Source organism: Silurus meridionalis, chromosome 3 (genome assembly GCF_014805685.1).
Source record: "Silurus meridionalis isolate SWU-2019-XX chromosome 3, ASM1480568v1, whole genome shotgun sequence".
NCBI lineage: Eukaryota > Metazoa > Chordata > Actinopteri > Siluriformes > Siluridae > Silurus > Silurus meridionalis.
In genome coordinates, this window is record NC_060886.1 from 11,410,277 (window position 1) to 11,434,001 (window position 23,725).

Below are 23,725 nucleotides of genomic sequence, written 5' to 3' on the forward strand. Positions count from 1 at the left end.
GCAGAACAGTTAAGTACAAAAGACGGTATAAGCATCAAATGCTCCAATTCACAAAAAAGGGGGATTTAAGTTATTCGGTTGAATATTCTTTAAAAGAAAACAAGTGGTTTTGAAGGCAGAATTAGTAAAATACCTAATATTCACATTTAAACATCAATCATTTCAAGAATCTTGTGTTCTTTTTTTTTTATAATTAGAGGTAAAAACAATCAAACGTTGATGAATTTAGTTACGAATCAAAGAGAATTATTTTTGCCAATGATGTGATCTATTATATGAATTAGTATTCAAATTTAGCAATACACAGCAACATGCCTCGTCTTTCATTAACAGTGTTAGCATGCATGCTAGAGACAGTCTTCTTATCATCCTGATCGTTGTAAGCAGACAAGCTTATTCGTCCTCTAACCAAAAAAATAAGGCTCTGCATTTTAGTATTACTGTCCAACATACCTTCCTAATATCTTTTGCGTTTTCCCCAATGCAGACTGTACGATGTAAATCAACGCAATGTAAATCTAACGAATAAAAATCTTAAAATTATATTTTTACACTGATCTTTCAGTTCACTTTTAAACTAAGAAATGGTGAAGCCCCTGAAAAAGGTGACAAAATGTCAAGAATACACCACAACCACACAAATTCTGAGGAAATTTTCACTCTGTATTTCTGATTAGACCACAAGTGCTGACTAGACTTGAGATGAGGCAGCCATGAGTTGATCATGTGAGACAGGAAGTGTTGTGTTACCTGCTCAGCAGCAGCTCTGGAGCAAGAGAATATTGTCTGTGCAGAGGAGCCTTGCTCTGTGTCGGTAACTCTGTGAAAGAGATCCTCTTCTTGATTGGAGGGTGGCTGAAGGTGTGCGCTCGGCGACGGAACAGAGGGGCGTCAGGGTCCTCATCCAAGATGGCAGGGGGAGTCCCTGGAGGAGAATCACCGGGAGACTCGTCTTGCTGCGTAGCCAAAGATTTCACAGACAACTTAGTGACTGGTTTATAAAATACACATTGTTAGTTCTCAAGTGCAGGCAGATGAAAGACAAGGTCCTGAAACTTAACTGAAACTTTACTAAATACTCAGCACTAACGTCTTTGAGAAACTATAAAAAGTACACTAAAAATACCATTAGGCACAATATTTTTTGCACAATTTCTGTCGTATATAAAAAAATAGAATAACACACACTAATAAATCCTCTACAGCACCGCTGCGTCACAGCCAACTCACAATCACACTAAAGCCAAATACCACGTGTGCCGTTGTGAACAGTGCACACTCACCCACAGACGTCTCTCTGCGCTCTCAGTGTGTATCCCAGACCTTTATCCCACTCTGAAGTGGCAGAACTGGAGGCAGCATGAATGCTGCACACATGCTTTTGAATCTATTGTATGCTAATAACCCATGTCCTGTGACTACAATCATCACACATGCATGATCTGGACAGGTTTACTACCCTGCTTATAGCAAAGGCTCATTCTGGCTCACTTCCTTGCTCTGTTTCCTGTCCTTACACTCTGAGGCCTAACCTGGTGCTCTCCTTTTACACATCTTTCAGCTGAGCCAGGAAACCAGCAACGGCTGCACAGCGCTCTCCAACAGTCTATTTCTGTGAGTCAACCCCTCCTCCTCCCATAATTCCCCTCTTAGCCTGCCACTGCCAAGGCTAAATTAGGGAAAAACACTGATCGTCTACGTGATGAAGGAAAACGAACTTGCTACAGTAGCAGCTTTCTTTGCATTATCCTTAACCAGACGAGACGAGACGAGAAGAATCTCTATGAACATTTAGAAATTTGCTTCTGATCAATAACAACTTCATTATGCTCTCTGACGATCTGAGATCTTATATTGTGTGTAGACTTTGTCTTAGTAACTACGTTTTCAAAACAAAGCACATGACCCGAGACAAGCGTGTATATGAAACAATCACCCCCACCCTCGATTCCAGGCGTGGTGAGCAGGACACACTGTGTGGCAGGACAGTTAAGCAGCGGGCCTCATGTCTGTGTGACAGGATAGCAAAGATATATATTTTTTTAGCCTAATGCAGGGGCCTCACAGCGATAGCACTGCTCGAGACATGTTTTGGTTCTCTAGAAGAAAATCTCTGTAGATCAGCAAAACCAGTGCAGGCAGGATGCATAGCCAGGGACCATCATCATACACACTTCACATTTCACACTCAAGTGAAGCAATCATTATGAAACATTTGCTCTAGAAAGGGAATGCAAACATCTTAACACAAGCTTAAGCTTTTTTTTTTATGTGGATGCCAGAAAAATAAGTAACACATCACAGAGAGCATTCACACCACAGGGTCAGTAGGTGTGTGTGTGTGTGTGTGTGTGTGTGTGTGTGTGTGTGTGTGTGTGCGTGCATGTGTACTCATTCTAATGAAATTAGGAGCCTCTTGGAATCCAGAAGGATTATGTGAGGGGGAGTAGAGTTCAGAGAGGATACTCACTCGGTCAAAGCTGCCCATGCTTCCTAGACGCATCCGCATCCGGTTAGCACCCTGCAACAAAGACGAAAAGAGACTAAACTGAGTTTCAGTTTGGATACAGATGCCTAAGGGTATTATTAGCTAATATGCATGCACCTGAAGTAGGTCACAAACAAACATATGAGTGGAATAAAAGCAAACTTGAAAGTGTCATGATCAGGCCCTTGGTTAACACACTCGCACACACACCCGTGAAAAGATGTTCTCAAGGGAGCTGGTGAGGGAGCTGCGTGCTTTATTCTTCAGCACGTCCAGCTTATTCCGTCCAGCTGCACTTGAGCTCTCTGAGCTTACTGCATTCTACAACACACAAAGAAATGAATGTTTGGGCGAATATATCAGATGTAACTCATATTTAAACAACAACAAATAATGTCCACTTAGCTCGGCAAATAAATAAAAAGAACATTACTCCAGCAGAATGTGATTTTAATGCTAAATGTACACTGGCAGTCAGTGTCCAGGGATACAAACAGGCTTTCGAACATGAAATGTTAAAAGGTGAAGCCTTAAATAAGTGTTAATCTGTGAACGAAAGCCACCTCAGAGCCCGAGAGTGCTAGAGTTACTCTAAAAATGCACTTTGTCTCCCGTGGGTGGACTGGAGCATGACATCAATGCTATGTTTGGAAAAGCTCTGAGTGTTCTCGCTCTAACGCATAACGAGATTCATTTTTTTTCCCTAAACGCAGGCCCTACAATCAGAATCATAACTGCCTAGGACATAATTCTAATCCACGCAGATTACAAGCTTTCTTATCATATTAGATACAGCTCAAGTTGTCCCTCAGCATAAAAGGGGGGCATGCTACGGACTGTGTGTTATACCTGCGGAGCCTCTCCCATATGTACATGTGTCTTCTGTTTGGTTTCACATAGCTGCCTGAGGTGAAGAATGACCAGCTCATTCTCCTCCTGATCACTGCTTGGTTTCATCTTCTGCACAGCAGAAAACGATGGCATGTAAGGCGATTAGAACGAGCATTATATTTTATGGATGTTAGAATTTCCCTTTCTGTGATTACCTGCACGCGTTCAAAAATGTCTGCCTGCTCATTATCGCTCAGCAGGGAGAGGTATTTTTGAATGGCCAGCTTTGCTCTCGGAGGGTACAGACCTGTGTTTACAAAATAAACAAAGCATTTATTTACCAAAATAAAACCAATGTGCATATGAGAGAGAGAGAGAGAGAGAGAGAGAGAGAGAGAGAGAGAGAGAGAGAGAGAGAGAGAGAGGGAAAAAAAAAGTGTCGGCACCTTCGATCCGCTCGCACAGCTTGTGCAGCTCGTGCATTGGACAGGCCTCGCATAGCTTGATTTGGGTTTTGGAGCTCTGCAGTGTAGCAGCTGTACTAAAGGCCTGCTTCAGAGTCAGCATAACCTCATCCACCTGAGAGGAAGATAATGGTCCCAACATAACGCCACAATACAGCATTGTAGCACTCATAATAAACTTTTTAAACTACAGTGGTGCTTTGCTTCACCACTTTTATGCAAATAGACAGCAATGGGAATACAAATTGATATAAAATATAAATGCTCTACATTCCTGCTAGTTAAATTCCAAATTACTTATTATTTTGCTAAATAACTTTCTATAAAATGTCCACCATTAGTACATAGTTCTTAGGAAATGTTTTTGGACAGGCAGCATAGAATTAAGACTATCTTGCCAAAAGTATGTGGACAGCTACCATGATTTTATTTCAAAGCTAGTCCCCACTTTGTTACAAGGATTGTGTCCCCCTTTTTGGGAAGACAATGTCCCATAGCAGCTTTACAGAAATAAATAATTATGAATATAATTTTTCATAACTCAGTCCCTATAAGTTTGTCTCTGACACTCAATTCAAGCTTCATTATTTTTGAGGTTATCATCTGTTCACTGATGGTCACAATTAAAATTTTAATAAATCTAAATAGGGAAGTCTTGGCTTAGACCATTCGAATTCTTCCACATGCCTTTTACTTTGCCAAACTATGTCATTCTGGAATGTGTTTAAGTTCAACCACTTAGTTCTAGCAAATTAGAATTTTAAAGCTAGAGCATACATCTAGAATACTGTGTGCTTTCAACTTAATGGCAACAGTTTGGGTATGAGACACACACACACACACACACACACACACACACACACACACACACACACACACACACACACACACACACACACACACACACACACACACACACACACACACACACAAGGATGGCAAGTGTGTACATATTTTTGGCCAAATGGTGTAACTACAAGTTGTTGTGCTTGCTATATTATCAAAACGAGATCAGACCAGTCTTCCTGTCTCAGCTCGAAACAGTTCACTCCCAAAGCTGATAAAATACAAATGTGGCCTTCAAACTTCCAAGTAAGAATGAACTGTGATCTATCAGATCCAAAAGTCTCAAACATATGCAAATATTCACCTTGTTCACCACTCACTAGTCTCAATATAAATTGTGTGCACAAGAACTGTAGTGATGAACAGGAAAGACTTTATGTTTATTTATTCATTCCTATTTGGTAGCTGCTTTATGTGAATTACAGTTGCAGTAAACAAAGTCGATTCTAGAAACAGTGGATGCGATGATTTAATACATCCTGGACGATATGCTAGTCCACACAGGGCATCAGGCACATTCACTCACGTGCACACACACACACCCCTAAGACGATTTAACGTAGCCAATCCGTGTTTTTGGCATGTGAGAACCAGAGAACCATGAAAAACGACAGACATGGTAGTGAACGCACGGCATGTCAACACAGCCCGAAAACATGCTCAGGAAATCGAAAGCTGTGAAGCCAGCAACGATATTCTCTACAACTGTATACCATAACAGTTTTCTACAACATTGCATGTCAGTTTGATAATGGAAGGAAATAAAAAGAGGAAATTAAGAAAGGAAAAAACAAACTCTTTCACTCATATATCTGAGTAAGTAAAATCAGCAACGTTCTAAACACAATAGGGAGTTCTTCCTGCTCAACTAGGTTTATGATGACATCCAGTTTTGTCGTGATTTTTAATCGTTTTCATTATTTGCCATCTTCAGACACAAGTATGATGAAGCTGAAAACGATTTGCATTTTTCCTACAAACACTGCAAAACATCTCGATAGAAACATAACCTTATAATGTAACAATGGTCTCAGTTCACTTTTGTGGGCCAAATATTATGTTCACACCATTAGTATGGCACAGGTATTGTTCTTTCTCTACCTGGTAATGAATAATAGATCTGTGGTGCATGTGTGTGTGCGTGTGTGTACAACTGTGCGTTTGTGTGTGTGGCAGAATAAAAGATTGAACTGCTCACCAGAGACTCAGTGGCACACTGGAACACGTAGCACAAGTACTGGCTGGGCCCTGTCTCTGACACATCACGACAGATGAACCCAAAGTGGTCAGTCTGCTTCACTCCCTGTGTGTGCCACATGTTATAAATAAATTACAAGAAGCATTACTCTGCATGCATGCATACATAAAGGACAAACTTGCAATAAATCAATAACTGCACATTTTTTGTGCAATAGGTATGAATATGGTGAAAGGTTTACAGAATTTAACACAAATTGAACAGAAAAGCTAACTTCTATATGGTAACTGGTCACAAGCCTGCTAAATAAAGTGAAATAAACTCTTCTTCTCAGACTTAAGCCCTAACGAATTCCACAGTGTAAAAAAAATAAAAAAACATACACTGGGAAAGCAGCTTTTGCAATGAACCTGGGTTATATATAAGATCAACATAATCGTTAATTAAAGGCTACAAACCTGGGAGCAAAATGAGATATCTTTGAAATTCTTCTCCAGCACAACTGTCTTGCTGTCAGGGCTGATCAGATTCACTTCAAACCGTCCAACCTGAAGGCACAAAAAAATAAAAAATAAAATAAAAATAACTGTTACTGTTACTGCCACAAGTGACCTTTCCTTGGAATTGGCATCTGGCAGACATAAACCTTTGAACACAATGGCTTCTCATCTCATCTTATGACGGGCCTGCTGGCTTTTGTGAGCGTGAAAACATGCACACACACACACACACACACACACACACGCACGCGCACGCACGCACACACAAACACACGTGTATATACACACACACACACACACACACACACACATATACTTGTATACACACACACACACACACACACACACACACACACACACACACGCGCACACACACTCACGCGCACACACACTCACGCGCACACACTTGTACACGTGCACACGCGCGCACACACACGCACACACTTGTACACACACTTGTATGCACACACACTTGTACACACACACACTTGTACACACGTATACACACACGTACAGAAGCAAGATAATGTAACATAAGCAAATGAATTCTCAGACCTGGTTTCAGAGAAAAATAATTTTTAGCCTTGGGTGGCCATTTAAAGACCGGTTCAGTGACTGCTTAGCTGGCATGTGCAGTAATTACTGAGACATATTAACATACAAAAGCTTACAAAAGTACATACAAAAGCTTAATTTTTTTAAATTAGTCTCTGAAAACGAGTGGATTAGGTGCAACTGGCAACTTAATCACTTCAGAGTGATTTAACACAGACTTGATTTGTACCAGATGGCATCGCTGAAGGGAGGAAAGTTACAAGACATTAAGTCCGATCAGTAAATATTGTGTTTTACTTAATGTAGCTATTATGGGCTACAAGAGCATTTAGAAAGTTTTCCACATTTGAAACATTTGCAATATTTGACACAATTGGTACAAAGTGATCCATATGGAACTTTTCACTGCCATAGCCTTTATATCAGGGGTCACCAACCTTTTGAAACTGAGAGCTACTTCTTGGGTTTTGATTAATGTGCAGAGCAACCAATTTAATACACACAATTCAAAATAACATAAAAATTTGCTCAATTTACCTATAACTATATGTTATTATTAATAATTAATGATATTCATCTATATCTAGTCATCTATATTTTAATATTGTCATTTTCAAATTCACACTAATGCAAGTGTGATTTAAAAAAGAATAGCAACAAAAAATTAGATGCAGCTCACTGGTAAGTACCACTATGGTGAGCTATTTTTAGAAATGGCCCGCGGGCGACTCATGTGGTCCTTGCGGGCGACCTGGTGCCCACGGACACCATGTCGGTGACCCCTGCTTTATATCTATTTATTGCTGCACATTTTCATTGCTATAGCCTTTTAGATTTATTTACTGTACATATATTTACATAATTTTCTGCAATTTGCACAATTGCTACTATTTGCACTTCTGGTAGATGCTAAAAAAAGCATTTAATTGCAGTGTATCTGTACTTTGCAATGACAAAGTTGTATCTATCTATCTATTTTGTCAGTGTGTCATACCTGAAACAACATGGTGCGGTTCTTGTCTGCATCAGAGGGCTGAACGTTATTAGGTGCGCTGGCATGTCTCCTGCGTGTTGGCACGTTGGCTCCAGTTTCCCTAGGAATTTTCTGCAAGCCACCCGCCAAGCTGTTGCAGCGAGTGCGGAACTCCTGCTGCTCGAAGCCTGAATCCTCCTGAATGCATTCGGGGAAAGCAGTGCGTGTAATGCCTGCCTTTTCATTTATCTCTGAGGTTGCAGCTTCAGAGAGCGAAGCGCTGAGTGGGTCGTCTCCCATGGTGAACACCAGTGGCGTCTCCACAGCGCGCTGACCATTGAGCAGGCGCAGACGTCTGCGCTCTGACTCGTGCTGCCGAAACATGTCGATGCAGTCGTCTATCAGGGATGAGGGTGCTTTCTTGTGGTTCACAGTCACCTTGCCACAGTAAAGCACCTCAAACTTTTGCGAGTTGTAAAAGGACTCCTCGGCCTCTTGCTTCGGCTTGCTTTCCTCTTTGAGTGCACTTTTGGAGGCATGCCGGATGCTGCTGATGACCTCAGACACCTGAAGATGAAAAACAGCCTTTGCTCTTTATTGCTAATAAAAGAAATCTGTCCCAGTATGACCATGAATTTACCCCAACATGCAAGTTCAGTAGAGAGTAACAGGGTGAATTTAGGGTCATCTGTCTCTAGAGTGGCGTGGATAAAGTGACAAAAAAAACCTTGAAGCATTAACATAGAGATTGAAGTGGGAAAGATAATACTAGCATAAAGGGTTGGGCAACTACTAAGTCTCCACCGCGTAAACAATTTCAAACGCATGATCAAGATACAAATGTTTCTTAAGTTAAATGTGACCTGTCAGATCTGTGACCTTCCATCTAATATGACAAGTGGAAAAAAAAACCCATGTCAACAATATGTCCTCATGACAGAACAGAGTGTTTTTTCCCTTTAATCTGTCACCCATTTGTAGAAGACTGGAGTGTGATTGTTTTGCCATCTAAAACCAAATGTCAGGCATTGTTCACATAAACCAAAAAATGTCTTTAAAACACTTTAAAACACACAGCCTCAGTAAAGTCAGTTATTCTGAGTAATTGAATAAAGAATGACAGTGCCCAAATTAAATCACAATATTAAAAAAAGACTAGCGACTAACATCAGGCTGATTTACACCCTGTGTTCAATTTGTACCATTTTGAAGCAGTTCCAGGTTTAAGCATTCAGGCTTAAACCTGGAACTAAAAGCTTTAAAAAATATATATAAAATATAAAAGACCCTGGCTAACTTATATGGTGTTATATGGTGTCTAGGTTGCCAATAGTTAAGCATAAATGCAATATTCAGATACACCTTAGAGCAGGGAACCCAGACAGATTTTTCCATAAAGAGAAAGTAAAGAAGACAGGAACATTATAGTAAAAGTGATCGTGAAAACAGACTTTCAATTAACTGTCACTTCTTCCAACATGAAGCACAGACAAAGGTTTGCAGACAAATAAATCTGGTTTACATTAGCTAGACATCAAACAGCGCTCTGGTGACAGATTTGGGCCAGGCACTGACTATACTTGAATGTGATAACACAACATGCTAGAGGCACCAAACACCAGAACAGCCTTCACACACACTGTACAGATGTCCATTTCATGGTCCTAATAATGATCGATGTGCAGAGCTGCCTTCTAATGTGCCAAATCCAGTGACTGGTAAGTATATCACATTTCGTTAAAACAAATTAAATGAGACTCTGTGATTTTAAATCACTCAGTTAATTCAGCAGCCTCCTGGGTAAATGTCAGACAAAACATTCATATTCTACTGGACATGAAGTTCCTGGAGCTGAGAAACACAGGGCTCCGGTCAACACCAAGGTCAAATGGATTACTTGTTCAAGGCGGCAATCGAGAGTAAACCAAACACAACTCCACGCTGTGCACACTCTTATTATCACTGCTGAAGATAACAGGCTGCAGGTTTGTTTGCCAAATGTATTTAACTTCATAAAAACCACACACATTCAGCTGTTAAAGGTAAAGCAAATTTTCAACGGTTAAAGAGTGTTATTATGACTCTCAGCAGCGTGACTATGACAACCTCTTGATCCATAGAACCCTGTTAGAAGCCATGCAGTGCGAGAGCTGATAACTATTACACCACGCCTTAGCAAGAATATTCGAGGCTACACACATCATTTCTAGGCAGGAAAACAAGCAAAACATGGCCTAAGTTCAATGTTTTATGGAGGCTTTACTTCAAATCCAAGAAAACCCTGCTGAAAATCAACATGCCAGAACTCTCACTGACTTGCGAGAGCAAGAGAAAGGGCGTAGCTTCTCATATTTAACTGACAGATGGCTAATATCCAGATATTACATAAAGATTTTAAACAAATATCTGACATTTAAAGCTCGGTAAAAAATGTGAAGGATGAAATATGAGTAACAGAAACATTTATGCAAGCCTGAATACAAAAAAAAACAAAAATACAGTTTTCATGCTGACTATTACTGCTGTTTCCTGAAACTTCATTTCCTACATAAAGTCATCATTAGCTTGTTTTACCCAATTTCTCCCTATCTGGGCATTAGGTCTCCCCAATCACACAACAGCAGAAATCCAGGGTTCAGTACAAGCTCTTAAGACATACACAACTTTTTTTGCTGCTCATGTCATAAGCAGCTGAACACATTTGAAGGAGCGAAATGACTGCCTATTCTGTAATGTGAACAAACAGCTCTGATTAGCTACACAAGTCATGGATGGCTATAGAATTGTCAAGACCATATATTAGCTATAGTCCTGTCTTCTGTATTAGTTGCCCATTATGTTTGTCATTGTTTAGCTTGTTTTTCAACAAATCCACAATAATACTAATAAAAAAATATTCTTTCTTTGCATATCATGAGGCTGGGGTCAGTGATGACACCCACCCCTGGAGCAGAGACAGTTAAGGGCCTTGCTCAAGCACACAACAGTACAGTTTGGTTGTGCTGGGTGCTGGAACCCCTGCCCTTATGATCAGTAAACCAGAGCCTTACCCACTGAATCACCATTGCCCCCACATTCCCCCAATGTAGAAATAATCACATGCTGCCGATTGGCTGCATTTAACAGTCCCTTTATTGTAACCATTATAGCTATCAGAAAAGTCAAATCATATATCAGAACAGTTTATAAGAATACACACAGTTTACAAACCTACACACAATGTGCCACATTTTACAATGTGTGTGTGACCAACAGATGTTGTTTAGGTGTCTAGGGCAGGGTTTTGGCCAAGTTTATTTCATGCTCAGTTGCTGCTGCTCATTGTAGTGTGTATCTCAAGTTTCTGGGCTGAGCACAGGTCCCGACCACACTGCAGCCGAAACAGAAATCCATGCTAAGGGTAATTGTGTAGACATGACTCAGATGGACACAGCAGTCTATTTATGGACACCAGCACTCTATGGGAACTCTGTCTCTCTTGCACATAGGAAACTGACAAATGCATTTTTTTACCAGATTTCTTTTATTTATTAGTATTCTGTTTCTAAGAAACAGATTCCAACTTGTGTCCAACTATACAGAGTCATGACACAGGTAACCTGATGTGAGCAAAATTCTGAGTGCAGTTTTATTCTTTTAGAAGAATACCATCAACTAGAAAGCACTGAAATCTGGTTTACTGCACTGATACATCACAGATGCCACAGTTCACTTTTATTGAGTATTGGATGCCCTGCTTTCTCTTCAACCACTGTATTACCAGTGTAATAAATCATTTTTATTTGACTCATGCAAACGCATTTACAGTAGAATGCGACACGATTTATGCCGATGTCCGTCAGCTTTTTTGTTGCATCAAATTCTGTCCTTGTCATTAATTTTAGACATTAATTTCCCAGATTTCTTATACACCACTATTTAAATTTTCATTATAATATGCTATATGGACAAAAGTAATGGGACACCATAATTTTTCTTTTTTTAGCCAGACTTCCCAATCAGTTAACACAAAGTTAGAAGCACACACTTGTATAGGTTGTCTTTGGATGCAGTAGACATAAATGTTCCCCTTCATTTGAACTGGGAGACCAAAACTTTTCCAGCATGACAATACCAGCTACATGAAGATATGGTTTACATGTTTTGGGTAGAAGATCTTGAGCTAGAGCTCTGGATTCAACAAACAAATTTGGGATGCACTGTATCACTGACTGCACCCCAGGCCTCCTCACCCTACTTTAGTTACCTTGTTGTATTAAATGCCCTTGTGGCTGAATGAGCACAAGTCTCAACAACCACACTTCACAAACTAGTGGAACATTTTCACAGAGGAGTGGAGGTTATTAGTGTAGTAGATCTGTATGATTATATATTTATCTTATATCTATATATACTATATCTAAGAGCTGTTCAGGCCCAGGGCTGGTGGCCACTGACATTCAAGATAAAACCTGCAAATCTAAAATGTTTATTTAATCAAACATGTAAGGCTCGACAACTTTTGGAACTTGATGATAGTCCATTATTGGTCATTATGATTGACATCATCATCATGACTCTCCAATAATAATAATAATAATAATAATAATAATAATATCTACATCTATCGCATTCACTTTTTTTTATTCCTGAATTTTTAAAGGAGAATAAATGAAAAACGATTTCGACCATCAGTGTGAGCAGGTGCATTGCCGCTGTACAAGTAAACCGTGCCTGAATTCAGAATGTGAGTGGACACAGGAGACACATTCATTCCGCCAAGTGTGAACAGCTATGCGTCTTGGCTGTCCGATTGTGATTTAAGACGGATGTCAATACCATGTGTGAAAAGGGCCCGTTGTAACATTTTCATTTACATCTATGATCAATAGATCGAGAAGTAGGAATAGAAACGATGCTTGGAGGTGCTCATTCGATAAATGAAATGCTTGAGCTTTAGGAAAACAGGTAAAAAATTAAAATACAGAAAAACAAGGGTAGTGTCTGAGAATATCGTTTTTTCGTTTTCACGTGTATCCACCAGTCGTGCAATACAGTGACACAAAATGTGTCTCAAACACACAAACGCAGATGCTTTAGTAGTCATGTTATAAACCTTCCGGGTGAGATGACAGCCAGGTGAACAACAGCAGCAAATACAGTTTGAGGTCACTGCACTGATATTGCACAAATATTCACTCCGTGCCTAAGCTTTCCTTCATTCCTCAGTCATGTGTTTATCAGAAAGAAATGTCTTGTGTGATTCACTGGGATCGAGGTGAGCATTTTAAGAGTCAGCATTTCCAAAAATCCTGACTAGTCATAAACACCTAAAATATGGGCTATACCCTCTTGATTTGAAAGGTCAGATCAAATCTAATGGCCATCACAATGTCAAAAAATTCAGAAGTGTATGGGAAGACAAGATATACATATATATGCATGTAGAAGCAGGCATGTACGAGGTATTTATGTGCTGTACATAATTGCAGCTTACTTTCCTGGAATAGGAACATTTGCATGGTTGTGCTCTTTACCAGGAGCAGGTCTTACAAACACTGCTTGCTTTATTTGTACATTTAGGGAGTGTGTAATGATTGCAAGCTGTATTTGCAGCCATTGCACCCAACGTGAGCTAGCAGAGCAACCGCAGTCTATGCAGCTCATTGAGTAGCCCAAGGATCACATGTTTTGCCAAATTCTTAGTTTTCTAAGAAACACTCAATGTGCACCTATTCACACAGTGGACAAACCTAAACACAGATTAACTTCTATTCACATTTAATTTTCATGTGATAGAAACATTACAGAAAAATGCTGTGACTTTTTTTTTTTTTTTTTTACAGAAACCGAATGGAAAGTCTGAATATTCCTTTCTTAATGCAGCTCTAAGGCTTCGTTTCTAATATTAAAATTAGGCATGATTGAATTGAAGTGATAAACTCCTCTGGCCCATGCTAAATGAATTTGGAAAAGGAAAAACAGAACACACCTATCAAATTTGAGACAGTTCAGATTCTGGCCAAGAATTCCATAATCCTTGAGCTTATCTCATCTTTCCAGTCTGTTCGTATTGCATAAATGAAAGCTGAGATGTTGCTTTCCAGCTCATATCTGTGCTGCTTTTTGAAAGCTCATCGTTTTGTGTTGGTTCCTTAAAATCAGATACAACAGGTTTTCTCAGACAAGTTCTGGATTAAATGGTTTTAGCCGTTGTACATTCAAAGTGTTCTTGATGTTTGAAGGGTTTTGCTACAACATAAAAGGCTTCTGCATGGCCACATGTCCAGTAGAAGCTAGGAACAGGGAAATTCCTCAAAGTCTATCTGGCATACAGTGTTATCCAGCCAGTTTTTCTTGCACAACGACTCGAGTTAGGGTTAGGGTTCTTGTGTGGTGGTGGAGTTCTGCATGCACTAACATGAATTAATTTTTACCGATCCTCCTGGCTTATATTCACCTACCAAATCGCTTCATTCATTTTCAAATCAATTTACCTGGCCTGAGGAATCACTACTGTTTCGGTCATTTGACAGTTGGATGTATTTGTTTCATCATTTTGAACAGTTACATGTATGAACACCATGTAAACACACCCCATTCATTTTTACACCACACTTACACTACATGTCAGCCTGAAATGGACACAAATCAATAGAGCAGTTGATGACATAACAGGTTGCATTATAGGTTGGCAGGTCTATTATTAATTTTGCTGGACACAAATGTCCACTCATATTCAAACAAAGACAACCACCACATAAGAGAAGAGGTTTGTTTGTTCATTATTAAACTCTCAGGACACAATGTTGTCTCCCCTCAGAAAACACATTCTGGGTTCACTCAGGACCTGTTGCTGCATTTAGTTAATAAAATGCACGCTTTTAAAGTGCACCAATGCACAAAAAAAAGAAAAGAAAAGAAAGACAAGCATTGCTTTGTATACTGGGTAACATGTTTTGACCTCGGACAGCTATGAATTACTAATCAAATTATAAAACAATGCTTCTTTCAAAAAACATATGCATTCTTGATCATAACATCTTAACATTTCATACGGTCTGGGACAGCAACAACAGTCTAGCAATCCGTACAAAAACACCCACAAAATGTCGAACAACGTGCATAATAATAATAAAAAAGGCTTCGGGCCTTCGTCAAATCCTGTGCAACCTACAAGGGTGTGCGCGAGCGCGCGCACGCACGCGTATCAAAGTTGTTGACGCGTGAATGAGAAGTGAAGCGTCAGAAGCACTCGGGGCTGATTTGTGCTTATCTAAATGCCATGTGGAAACACTCGCACGTGCAACGACCATCGTTTTTATTCGCCCTGATTATTAGGAATATATCATTATATACATATATATGCATGCAATGAGGACACACAACGGACTGGGGTATGGACAGATGTGTTTGGGGAACACGCACCTGGTCTGGGTCGCACGCCTTGAACACATGGCAGGCCATTTCACACTCCGGGTCGTCCGGCTGGTTGCGGATGAGGTAGGCGAAGTAGGCGAGGTCATGGCTGTTGTGGATGAAGCGGGAGATGCACTGCGCCTTGTGCTCGAATATAAAGACGGACGCGATGCTGCTGTTTGCAGGCACGCAGCGGATCACCGGGGGGCTCAGGGAGAGGTGGACCTGCCGAGCCTGGACCGGTCCGGATTCACTCTTCCGGCGAATTTCGGCCACCAGCCACGGAAGCATGGGCAGCGTGGTGCGCCGGTCCAGCGCGCTGCAGCCCACATACCACAGCGAGAAGCTCCTCTCCTTCTTCCCTCTCCCTCTCCCTTTGTCCTCTGCCGCCTCCATGTCCACTTCAAGATTCAACCAGGTCAAAAGGGAACTCTAAAACCACGCGACTCGACACCTGGATCTCTTTCGTGCAACAAATCACATGGAGTGCGTCTGTACGTGTGAGTGCGCGTGTGTGTTGTAGATCGTCCTGCAAAATCTTAGGATGACGGAGCCCCCAGGCGTCCCGCATGGAGCTGTAGCAAACTCTAGTTTTTTTTTCCCTAAAGAAATGAGTCTGTACACCTGGAGATATTTTTCACGCATGCATTGAGAAAGTCAGGAGTGCGAGCTGAAGTTGATCAAGTTCAGAGTCCTGAAACGTGGCGCCTAAAAAGCGCGTGTAAACACAACACAACACAACCGAGCAGCAGAAGCGCAGGCACTGTGGAGTCTCCTCATACACACCTACGGCTCGGAGACACGCCGCTGACAACTCTTTCACTTCAATCTTCTGTAGTCCATACTTTCTGTAGCTTGTTTTGCTTTAGTGTTGTAGGCGTCGTTCTTTTATTTATTCTTCTACCTTCGGTGCCATTGACAGCAGAAACAGCAGAAGCGCCGTGTCGTCCTCTTCGGCCAGGCTGCAGCTCCAGGAGGCGTGGCTCTGACTGGGGTATAGGCGGTACCCATTTACAAACCCATGTCCCAAATCACACTCTTTCCTACACTCATATTCATTCCAGTTTGCTGTATACAGGCTCACGTTTTGCATACTCGTCACTTTTAAGTATAAAAAATTCATTATAATGCAGCTATGAACTAAAAGTAAAGGTTTATGACGTGATCTTGGAGGCGTGGCCGCCTTAGGGCTCTGTAGCCTCTGTGGGCGGAGTCACGACCCAACAGCATTTTAATCTCATAATGAACTAGTGAATTAAAACGAATAAAATAAATGAACAATAAAATTAGTGCACTATATTAATAATCCCCATTATCTGATTTTTAGAACACAATGGTTCCATTGTTTTTACATAAATATGATTGTTTATTATTAATAACTCCATGGAGGATTTTATGGCGAAACATATCAAACTGATTATCTTTTTTCTATTTTTTGAGTTATTATCCATTTTACATCAGATTTAAAGTTACACTTCATTACCTGTATCATATTTATTTAATGTATATTAGTTGTCATTTTTTTCCTTTAGTTTACATGTTTGTTTTGTTTTGCAATTCCATATTTTTTTCTTTCTCCTTGTTTTCCTTCTGTTATGGTTACATGTGTCTAAAGCCAATATAATATTTGGCACTATTTGCCTTTGAATCTAACCTTTTTTTTCAAATCAGTTTTGTACCCTGGCTTCACATTTACAGGAAGAATCATTGCCTTTGATATGAATGAAACTATTACCACACTCAAAGTTATTAAATCTGGTGCTCTACAGTCAGGACCAAGTATCAGTAAAGTCATTGCATTTTTAGACAACTTTCATGAGACATGAAGGCCTCCACTCCCTTCCTCCTGCTCCAGGATTATGCCTAGGGATTTTATTAGGGTCAGGGTCAGCTTTATTTCCATCTACCATCATTCTGTTGAACTCTACACTACACCACTAGGACACTGATGGCTCACTGATGCTTTACTGAGCCTACTGCCAGTAATCATTATGTAGTTCAACTCCACTCTGCAAATTCAGAATCATCTGATTCATCCACTGTCCCTTTGAAATATCTCTGGATCATTATAACTGTATACAATCATATATTCTTAGAATATCCTAGATTATCCTTTATATGTTTATATATCTGTGCATACACCATGTATAACTATTGTATAGTTGTACATACAATATACATATCAATAGGAAAATGTAATATTTATTAAAATATTTCTGCACACTTTTATATTTCTACTTCCCACAGTCTTTATATTAATGTTTTACCTCAACAGCTTCTGCACATTTTTCACTGCCATAGCCTTTATATTTATTTGATGTACATATATTTACATATTTATCTGCACGTCAGTTCGCACAATGCTATTTGCACTAACTGCATATTATTGCTGTGTACCTGTACTATGCAATGACAAAGTTGTATCTATCTTTCTATCCAGGATCCGTAGTTTGATCATGAGCTTTGGTTAGTGTCTGTCCATAACTCTACTTGATTTGTCCTTGTCCTCCTGGTTCCTCCCAAAACCCCTGGAATGTTGATAATGTCTAAAGTGTATGTTTGGGAGCACAGAGCCATAGTCCCATCTTCACATCAGGTATAGGTTACAGATCCACAATTAACTAGGATAAAGTAGGTGCTGAGGATGCATGACTGAATCATTGTTAGTCATACAACTAATACATATAACCAAGATAAACACACTTCACAAAACCTATTTTATTTTAATCCTTCAAAGAAAAGATGCAAAATATTAAAGTAGAAAAACATTACTGGATAATCACTGGAAAATCAAATGCATATAAACCAGTTGGAAGGTGCAGCTGAAAAGGTGCTCTGACAGAAGATAAGTAGTTATCTATTTATTTAGCCTGTTTCTCTGTTGTGCAAGCATGTGAAATGTAAAGCATGTTGTCATGAACAGCACAGTCAAATAAAAAGCAGGGTCATGGCAAACAATGATAATATTTGTTTTTGCATTGATCTTGCTTACTATCAGCAATTTATTACTATATTCCTTCATATAAGAAATATACATTTGTTTAAAACTTTTCTTTTCATTCATATGTGAATGAATTAAATGTGAATATTTAATGTATTGTAATGTAAAGCTTATATTTAATGTAAAAATCTTGATGTTGTTACATAAAACATAGAAAGCATACTACGCTCAGCCACTAGAGCCCTATTTGTAACAAGATGCCATGGATGCAAGCTCTCTTACTCCCAGAAATAGATAAAATATGCAAGACATGTAACCCCATCAAAGCCATTCTGTGGCTGTGTGGCTTACCACACCGCAGGAGCTGCTCTGTTGTGTGCCCTTTTTTTTGGGGTTAGGACAACACCAGAATAGAAACACAACCAATTTGTTTGTTTTAATGTCTTATTCACTTTACTCCAGTGGTAAAACAGTAGACTGGCAGCATCAACAACCAATACAGAAGCGTACTTTGCTAAGAAAAACGTATTCATAATTCATTATATTTCCGTTATTTCAAATCATAAATTGTAATTATTTAAAATTATTTAACTTCAGTGAAACCACTAGCAAATATATTTATTTACAAAAGCTGCTTGTTTGCGAATCTGACATTAATCTGTCATTTTTTTTTATTTATTATTCTTTTAGCACCTTACTTTTTAATTAATCGGACTATAAATAAATATTTAGTATATTAGTTCAGAGTGACCTTTTTGTGAACCATTTTCCTGTTCAGACTGGACATTTACATGGTTTCACAGCTCCATTTTCACAGTTTTTTTAAGGTATCATTAGATAAATGCTATTACTAATGCAAGCAATTATCTTTATTCAAGCTTTATTCAGTGTTTATAACAAATTATTTTGGAATGCACATACAAAATGCAAATAGAGCACTGTTAAAAACCCCACTATGGGTTAGTTACAGAGCACAAAGACATATCAAAAGAGGTGTAAACAGTCAGTAAATAGTGAAAGGCTACAGAGAGCAATAGAACAATTAAAGCTGAACTTTTACACAGTTTCCAAAACAGAAGCAATTTCTTTGAATTGTCTGTAGAAATTCTGTAAAAAAAAAAAAAAAAAGAGATAAAAAGACAGCTGTAAATCATGTAGTTTATTATTTAATGAATTGGATTAATTAATAGAAGTAATTCAGCACACCTGGAACTGAAGAACTGTCATCTCAAAAGACTTGTAGGAAATCTCTCCAGATGTGTCTGCGATTTTCATCAGGACAGAGATGTACGGGGAGTTGAGCGAGCGACATGTGTCGGAGCTTACTGCCATCCCCAGCTTCCACTGGATGTCTACCAGCTACAACAGAACAACATTTTTTCTTACACACAATTTGTGTTGGCCTGATTTTAACTGATTTTAACTGATTTTTCACTCTAGTTCAGCAATATCACACCTGACTCTAGTCTGAAAACTTGAATCAAAATCCTGGAAATGTATCCAGTAACGAGTCCTACAAACATGTGGAAACTGTTGGACTGTAAACATAAGTGAGACAAAAAAAAAAAAAAACGAAACTTGCCTTAACACATGCAATGACTCGCAACAACAAAGAAACCAGAATCTATTCATTGGTGAATTCCGGCGACATCAGTCACAGCGCCATTAGCAACTCAATGCAGGCATGTTCATTGACGCAACAAGGTTAAGAAATGTTTAACTTGATGTATTATGGAGTGATTAGGTGCACAGGATTAAAGACAGTAGACTGAACATGATTTGTGACAGAACACATGACAGTCTGGTGCACACACTGTTGCTACCTTATCCGGTATGACATGATGCACGTATACATTGGTGAATTATATACATAAACGCTCTTCCTCCAGAAATGATTTGTTGTCAAACGTGGAATGCTAGTTGCGCCACCTAGTGATAAAAGTTCCTATAGTAACCAATAGTAATAAGCATACTTATGACTTTATAATACAGTGTCTGGTGACTTGCATTGAATTTGTCTGAGTGCAGGATATGTACTGTATGTTCTTAGAAGAGATATGTCAGGTCCACATAAATCTCTTTCTTAAAATATTTATTTCTTAATTTTTTTTTAATATAAAATTAAATCACGATTGATTGCGACATTAACTGCCATATTAACTGCCATAATGAATAATAATAATAATTATTCCTATATATTCCCTATATATTCCCTTCATAATGAAGGCTTTATTTTCATAGAACTTGCAGAATATATGTTACACTGTATTAATCAATAAAGTAAACTATTAACATAACATTGGTTTATAGTGCTTGAAGGACTCACGGTGTGCTGATGTGGCCCAGGAAGAATTTGAGGTTGAGATCTAAAGGGAATTATTATGTGATTTAAACCAGAGATGTACCTGACCAATGCTGGCCACAGCCTGCAACTCCTGGTGTGCTTGTACAAGAGAGCCATGATCTGTCCACAGCTGGTGCACGACTTGTAAAGCAGATTTGGACCATTTCATATTACACTCTCCTAATTTAGCAACCAGACCATCTGCAGTGAGGTTAGTCTTCGCGGCAGACCTACGAGAATTTTTTTAAATACAGAAAAGTTTTGCAAACAGACATGCTGAGTATAAGCAGGCTTTCAATCTACAGGCAATCTATCAATTTGTTACAAGCACCAATAAGGTAATTGGTCATGTTTTATAATCATTATATAAAATCAATATGAAATTCTGCCAAACATTAAATTCAAGCAAACAAAAACTATGATCTGTTTACTTAGAAAATCAGAAACAAGTATATATTGTCCTACTATATACCATTTAATGCATGATCCATCTATCATACCTTTTTAGAGACCCCATGGTATTGCTTTGCAAGCAGATAATGGAATACATTTCGATAAGACCACCTGGCCAAACCAGAGTGGCTCTTCGGATCCCACAAGCTTTCAGACTGCTTAATGCAAGAATGCCCTTCTAAACTATCCCATAATTATCTTATGCTCAGTTCTCCCTGACAATCATAGTCATGTTCATTCTGCCTTTGCACACAGGACCTTTTATTGCCATTGTTACTGTTTTTGGTTCGTTTTTGTTATACCTCATTACAAATTGTACTTCCCTTTTGCACATCTAAAAATACTTTATCATTATCTCATACATGTTCACATATCCTCTCTTAATTTCTATAATTTTCTAAAATCTTCTCATATTTTCTCTTATTTTATATATAGACCCTTTTATCTAATGCACAAATTTCCAAGTAAACGACCAGGTTTATATTTCAATGCAAGCTGTATTCTGCATATAACTATGTTTGTGACCAAAAAATCTTAAATCTTGAATTTTAGGGGGAAAAAAAATACCTTACCTAAAATGAAATGACAGCAGCCTAATAATATCCTGAACAGCTTTACAGTCAAGTTGTATCCCAGCTTTTTGACATTTCTGCCGAATAATAATAGAAAGTATGAAGGAACATGTATCGTTGTTGCAAAACAGTGCAAAACAAAGACGTACATGTAGGGCTCAACTGACCTGGTAATTTTCAACCACATCTACTGCACTGCATTTTCCTTCAAGATGAAGCAGGATCTCATGACACTGAAACAATTAACAATGAGGTCAGATGTGTAGTCAAAACACAAGAGTCTTTGTGTAATACAATAAATGTTTATGGAAATCTGACCATCAAACTGTGGACAGATAATTGTATAGAATATTTTACTATCCTGTAGTATATATTATAATATTATAATATTTATTTACAGTACTGGTACATATGTCTACACATATATATGACATGCTGTACATATACTTATATATTTGTCAGTTTGCACAAGTGCTACTGTTTGCACTTCTGGTAGATGCAAATCTGCATTTCATTGCAGTGTACCTGTACTATGCAATGACAGATGATCGATCGATCGATCGATAGATTTTTATCTATCTATCTATCTATCTATCTATCTATCTATCTATCTATCTATCTATCTATCATTCTTTTTTCTATTGTGTGCAAATCTTCTTATACATAAACCTCCTCCTTGGTCTTCCTCTTTTCCTCCTTCCAGCATTCTCAGCATTCTCCTACTGATATACCCCATGTCCCTCCTCTGCACATGTCCAAACCATCTCAATCTCACCTCCCTCACCTTGTATCCAAAACATCCTACATGCGCTGTCCCTCTAATAAACTAATTTCTAATCCTGTCCATCCTCGTCACTCCCAACGAAAAACCTCAACATCTTCAGCTCTGCTACCTCCAGCTCCACCTCCTGTCTTTTACTCAATGCTACTGTCTCTAAACCATACAACATCTCAGGTCTCACCACAGTCCTATAAACTTTCCCTTTCACTCTTGCAGATATCCTTCTATGACCTATTTATTGTGTGCAAATATACAATAAATAATTCTGACACATTTGAATAAACTGAGGGAAAAAACACAAAACATTTGGTGCTTACTGTTTCTTCAAACACTTCTGATGGCAGTTTTGCAATGTTCTCAACCACAGCCACGTCTGAAAAAAATATATATAATCATAATTTAAACAAATTACTAAAATACCAACTTGTAATATACAGCATTTTTATTAAATCTTAAAATGCAATGCAAGTAGCTGAGAGACCCAAAGACTAATGACTCTGTACAGCTCATTGTGCTAATATGGAAAAAACTTTAAGTGTAATTACATTACAGGTTATATAACTGTGGACATTATACCATAGAAATAACATTATAATAATATATTATATAGATCGATATCAAGAAATTGCTGTACAGAGATAAAGATGTTATGAAGTTGGAATGTATACGTTTAGTGCATTTAGTTTACGTTCAGTAAATTATTAATAGTTGCTAGATTATAATCTGCGGACAATTTCTAATTTACAAAGTAAGGTATTATACTGAAGGTATATTTTTAATACAAACTATTTTCTATACAAACTCACCAGTTGACAGCTCCATCCTCAAGACTGTAGAGAGCTGGCTTCAGACGACTGCATTCAACAAATCGATTCAGGATTGTGACCTTATACAAGTGCTTAAGGTTCTTATAAGCAAATAGCACGTTTTCAATGTTTAATAATATACAACATTTAATAAACAAATGTTCAGTTTTCGAGGTCTTCTTCGCTAACCGAAAACAAAAACTACTTCCGTATACGTCATCGCCTCCCCGTCGTTGATTGGCTGAAATTATAAACGGTTCCTACCTGCGTTTTGTATCTTATAATAATGGTATGTAGGATGTTATATACACGTCCTCTGTCTAAGTACAAACATGTGTTTTTATAAATAATGGAAATTATGTCAATATAAATTGTACAAAATAAATATAAATATAAAACAACCATGAACGTGTATGCTTTATATTAGGTTTGGTGGGTATACAGCGTCATCTGCTGGTTATTCTAAAAAAAAAAAAAAAAAAAAAAAGCATGTGATATTTTGTCAAATAGTTTTTGGGACGTTTTAGATTTTTTATCCGACATGTCAAACTAAAGGCTCCCGAGCCACTTCCGGT

The 23,725-nt window shown here is 38.6% G+C and overlaps 2 protein-coding genes across 8 annotated transcripts in view; both read right to left on the bottom strand.

Annotated features, from left to right (window-relative positions):
• The window catches only part of tbc1d4 (TBC1 domain family, member 4), a 31,578-nt gene extending 14,188 nt beyond the window's left edge, over positions 1-17,390 (bottom strand). For 2 of the 7 annotated variants that reach the window (XM_046844649.1, XM_046844646.1), the window contains exons 1-10: positions 15,263-17,388; positions 7,877-8,422; positions 6,286-6,375; positions 5,828-5,932; positions 3,766-3,898; positions 3,535-3,626; positions 3,338-3,448; positions 2,699-2,809; positions 2,471-2,521; positions 751-956 (exon numbers count right to left, since the gene is read on the bottom strand). In XM_046844649.1, coding sequence (XP_046700605.1) covers positions 751-956; positions 2,471-2,521; positions 2,699-2,809; positions 3,338-3,448; positions 3,535-3,626; positions 3,766-3,898; positions 5,828-5,932; positions 6,286-6,375; positions 7,877-8,422; positions 15,263-15,649 — 1,832 coding nt within the window. In that variant the 5' untranslated portion in view covers positions 15,650-17,388. Of the gene's footprint in view, positions 1-750; positions 957-2,470; positions 2,522-2,698; positions 2,810-3,337; positions 3,449-3,534; positions 3,627-3,765; positions 3,899-5,827; positions 5,933-6,285; positions 6,376-7,876; positions 8,423-15,262 lie in introns of all 7 variants that reach the window. The other 5 variants (XM_046844650.1, XM_046844648.1, XM_046844645.1 and 2 more) reach the window with 4 other exon arrangements.
• Positions 17,391-19,057: 1,667 nt separating this feature from the next.
• commd6 (COMM domain containing 6) lies at positions 19,058-23,396 on the bottom strand. The gene is made up of 7 exons (XM_046840729.1): positions 23,151-23,396; positions 22,662-22,717; positions 21,731-21,796; positions 21,564-21,640; positions 20,600-20,768; positions 19,401-19,553; positions 19,058-19,301 (listed from the first exon to the last, which is right to left on the bottom strand). Exons 1-7 carry the CDS (start codon positions 23,164-23,166, stop codon positions 19,251-19,253), a joined length of 588 nt encoding a protein of 195 aa, XP_046696685.1. The 5' UTR covers positions 23,167-23,396; the 3' UTR covers positions 19,058-19,250.
• Between the last annotated feature and the right edge of the window lie 329 nt (positions 23,397-23,725).

Bases quoted from the DNA above. Each gene is read 5' to 3' on its own strand.
- commd6 (XM_046840729.1), bottom strand. The intron at 21,641-21,730 runs GTCAGTTGAGCC...ATTATTCGGCAG, and splicing joins ATGTGGTTGAAAATTACCAG to AAATGTCAAAAAGCTGGGAT. The intron at 19,554-20,599 runs GTACATCTCTGG...GTTCTGTTGTAG, and splicing joins CTGTGGCCAGCATTGGTCAG to CTGGTAGACATCCAGTGGAA.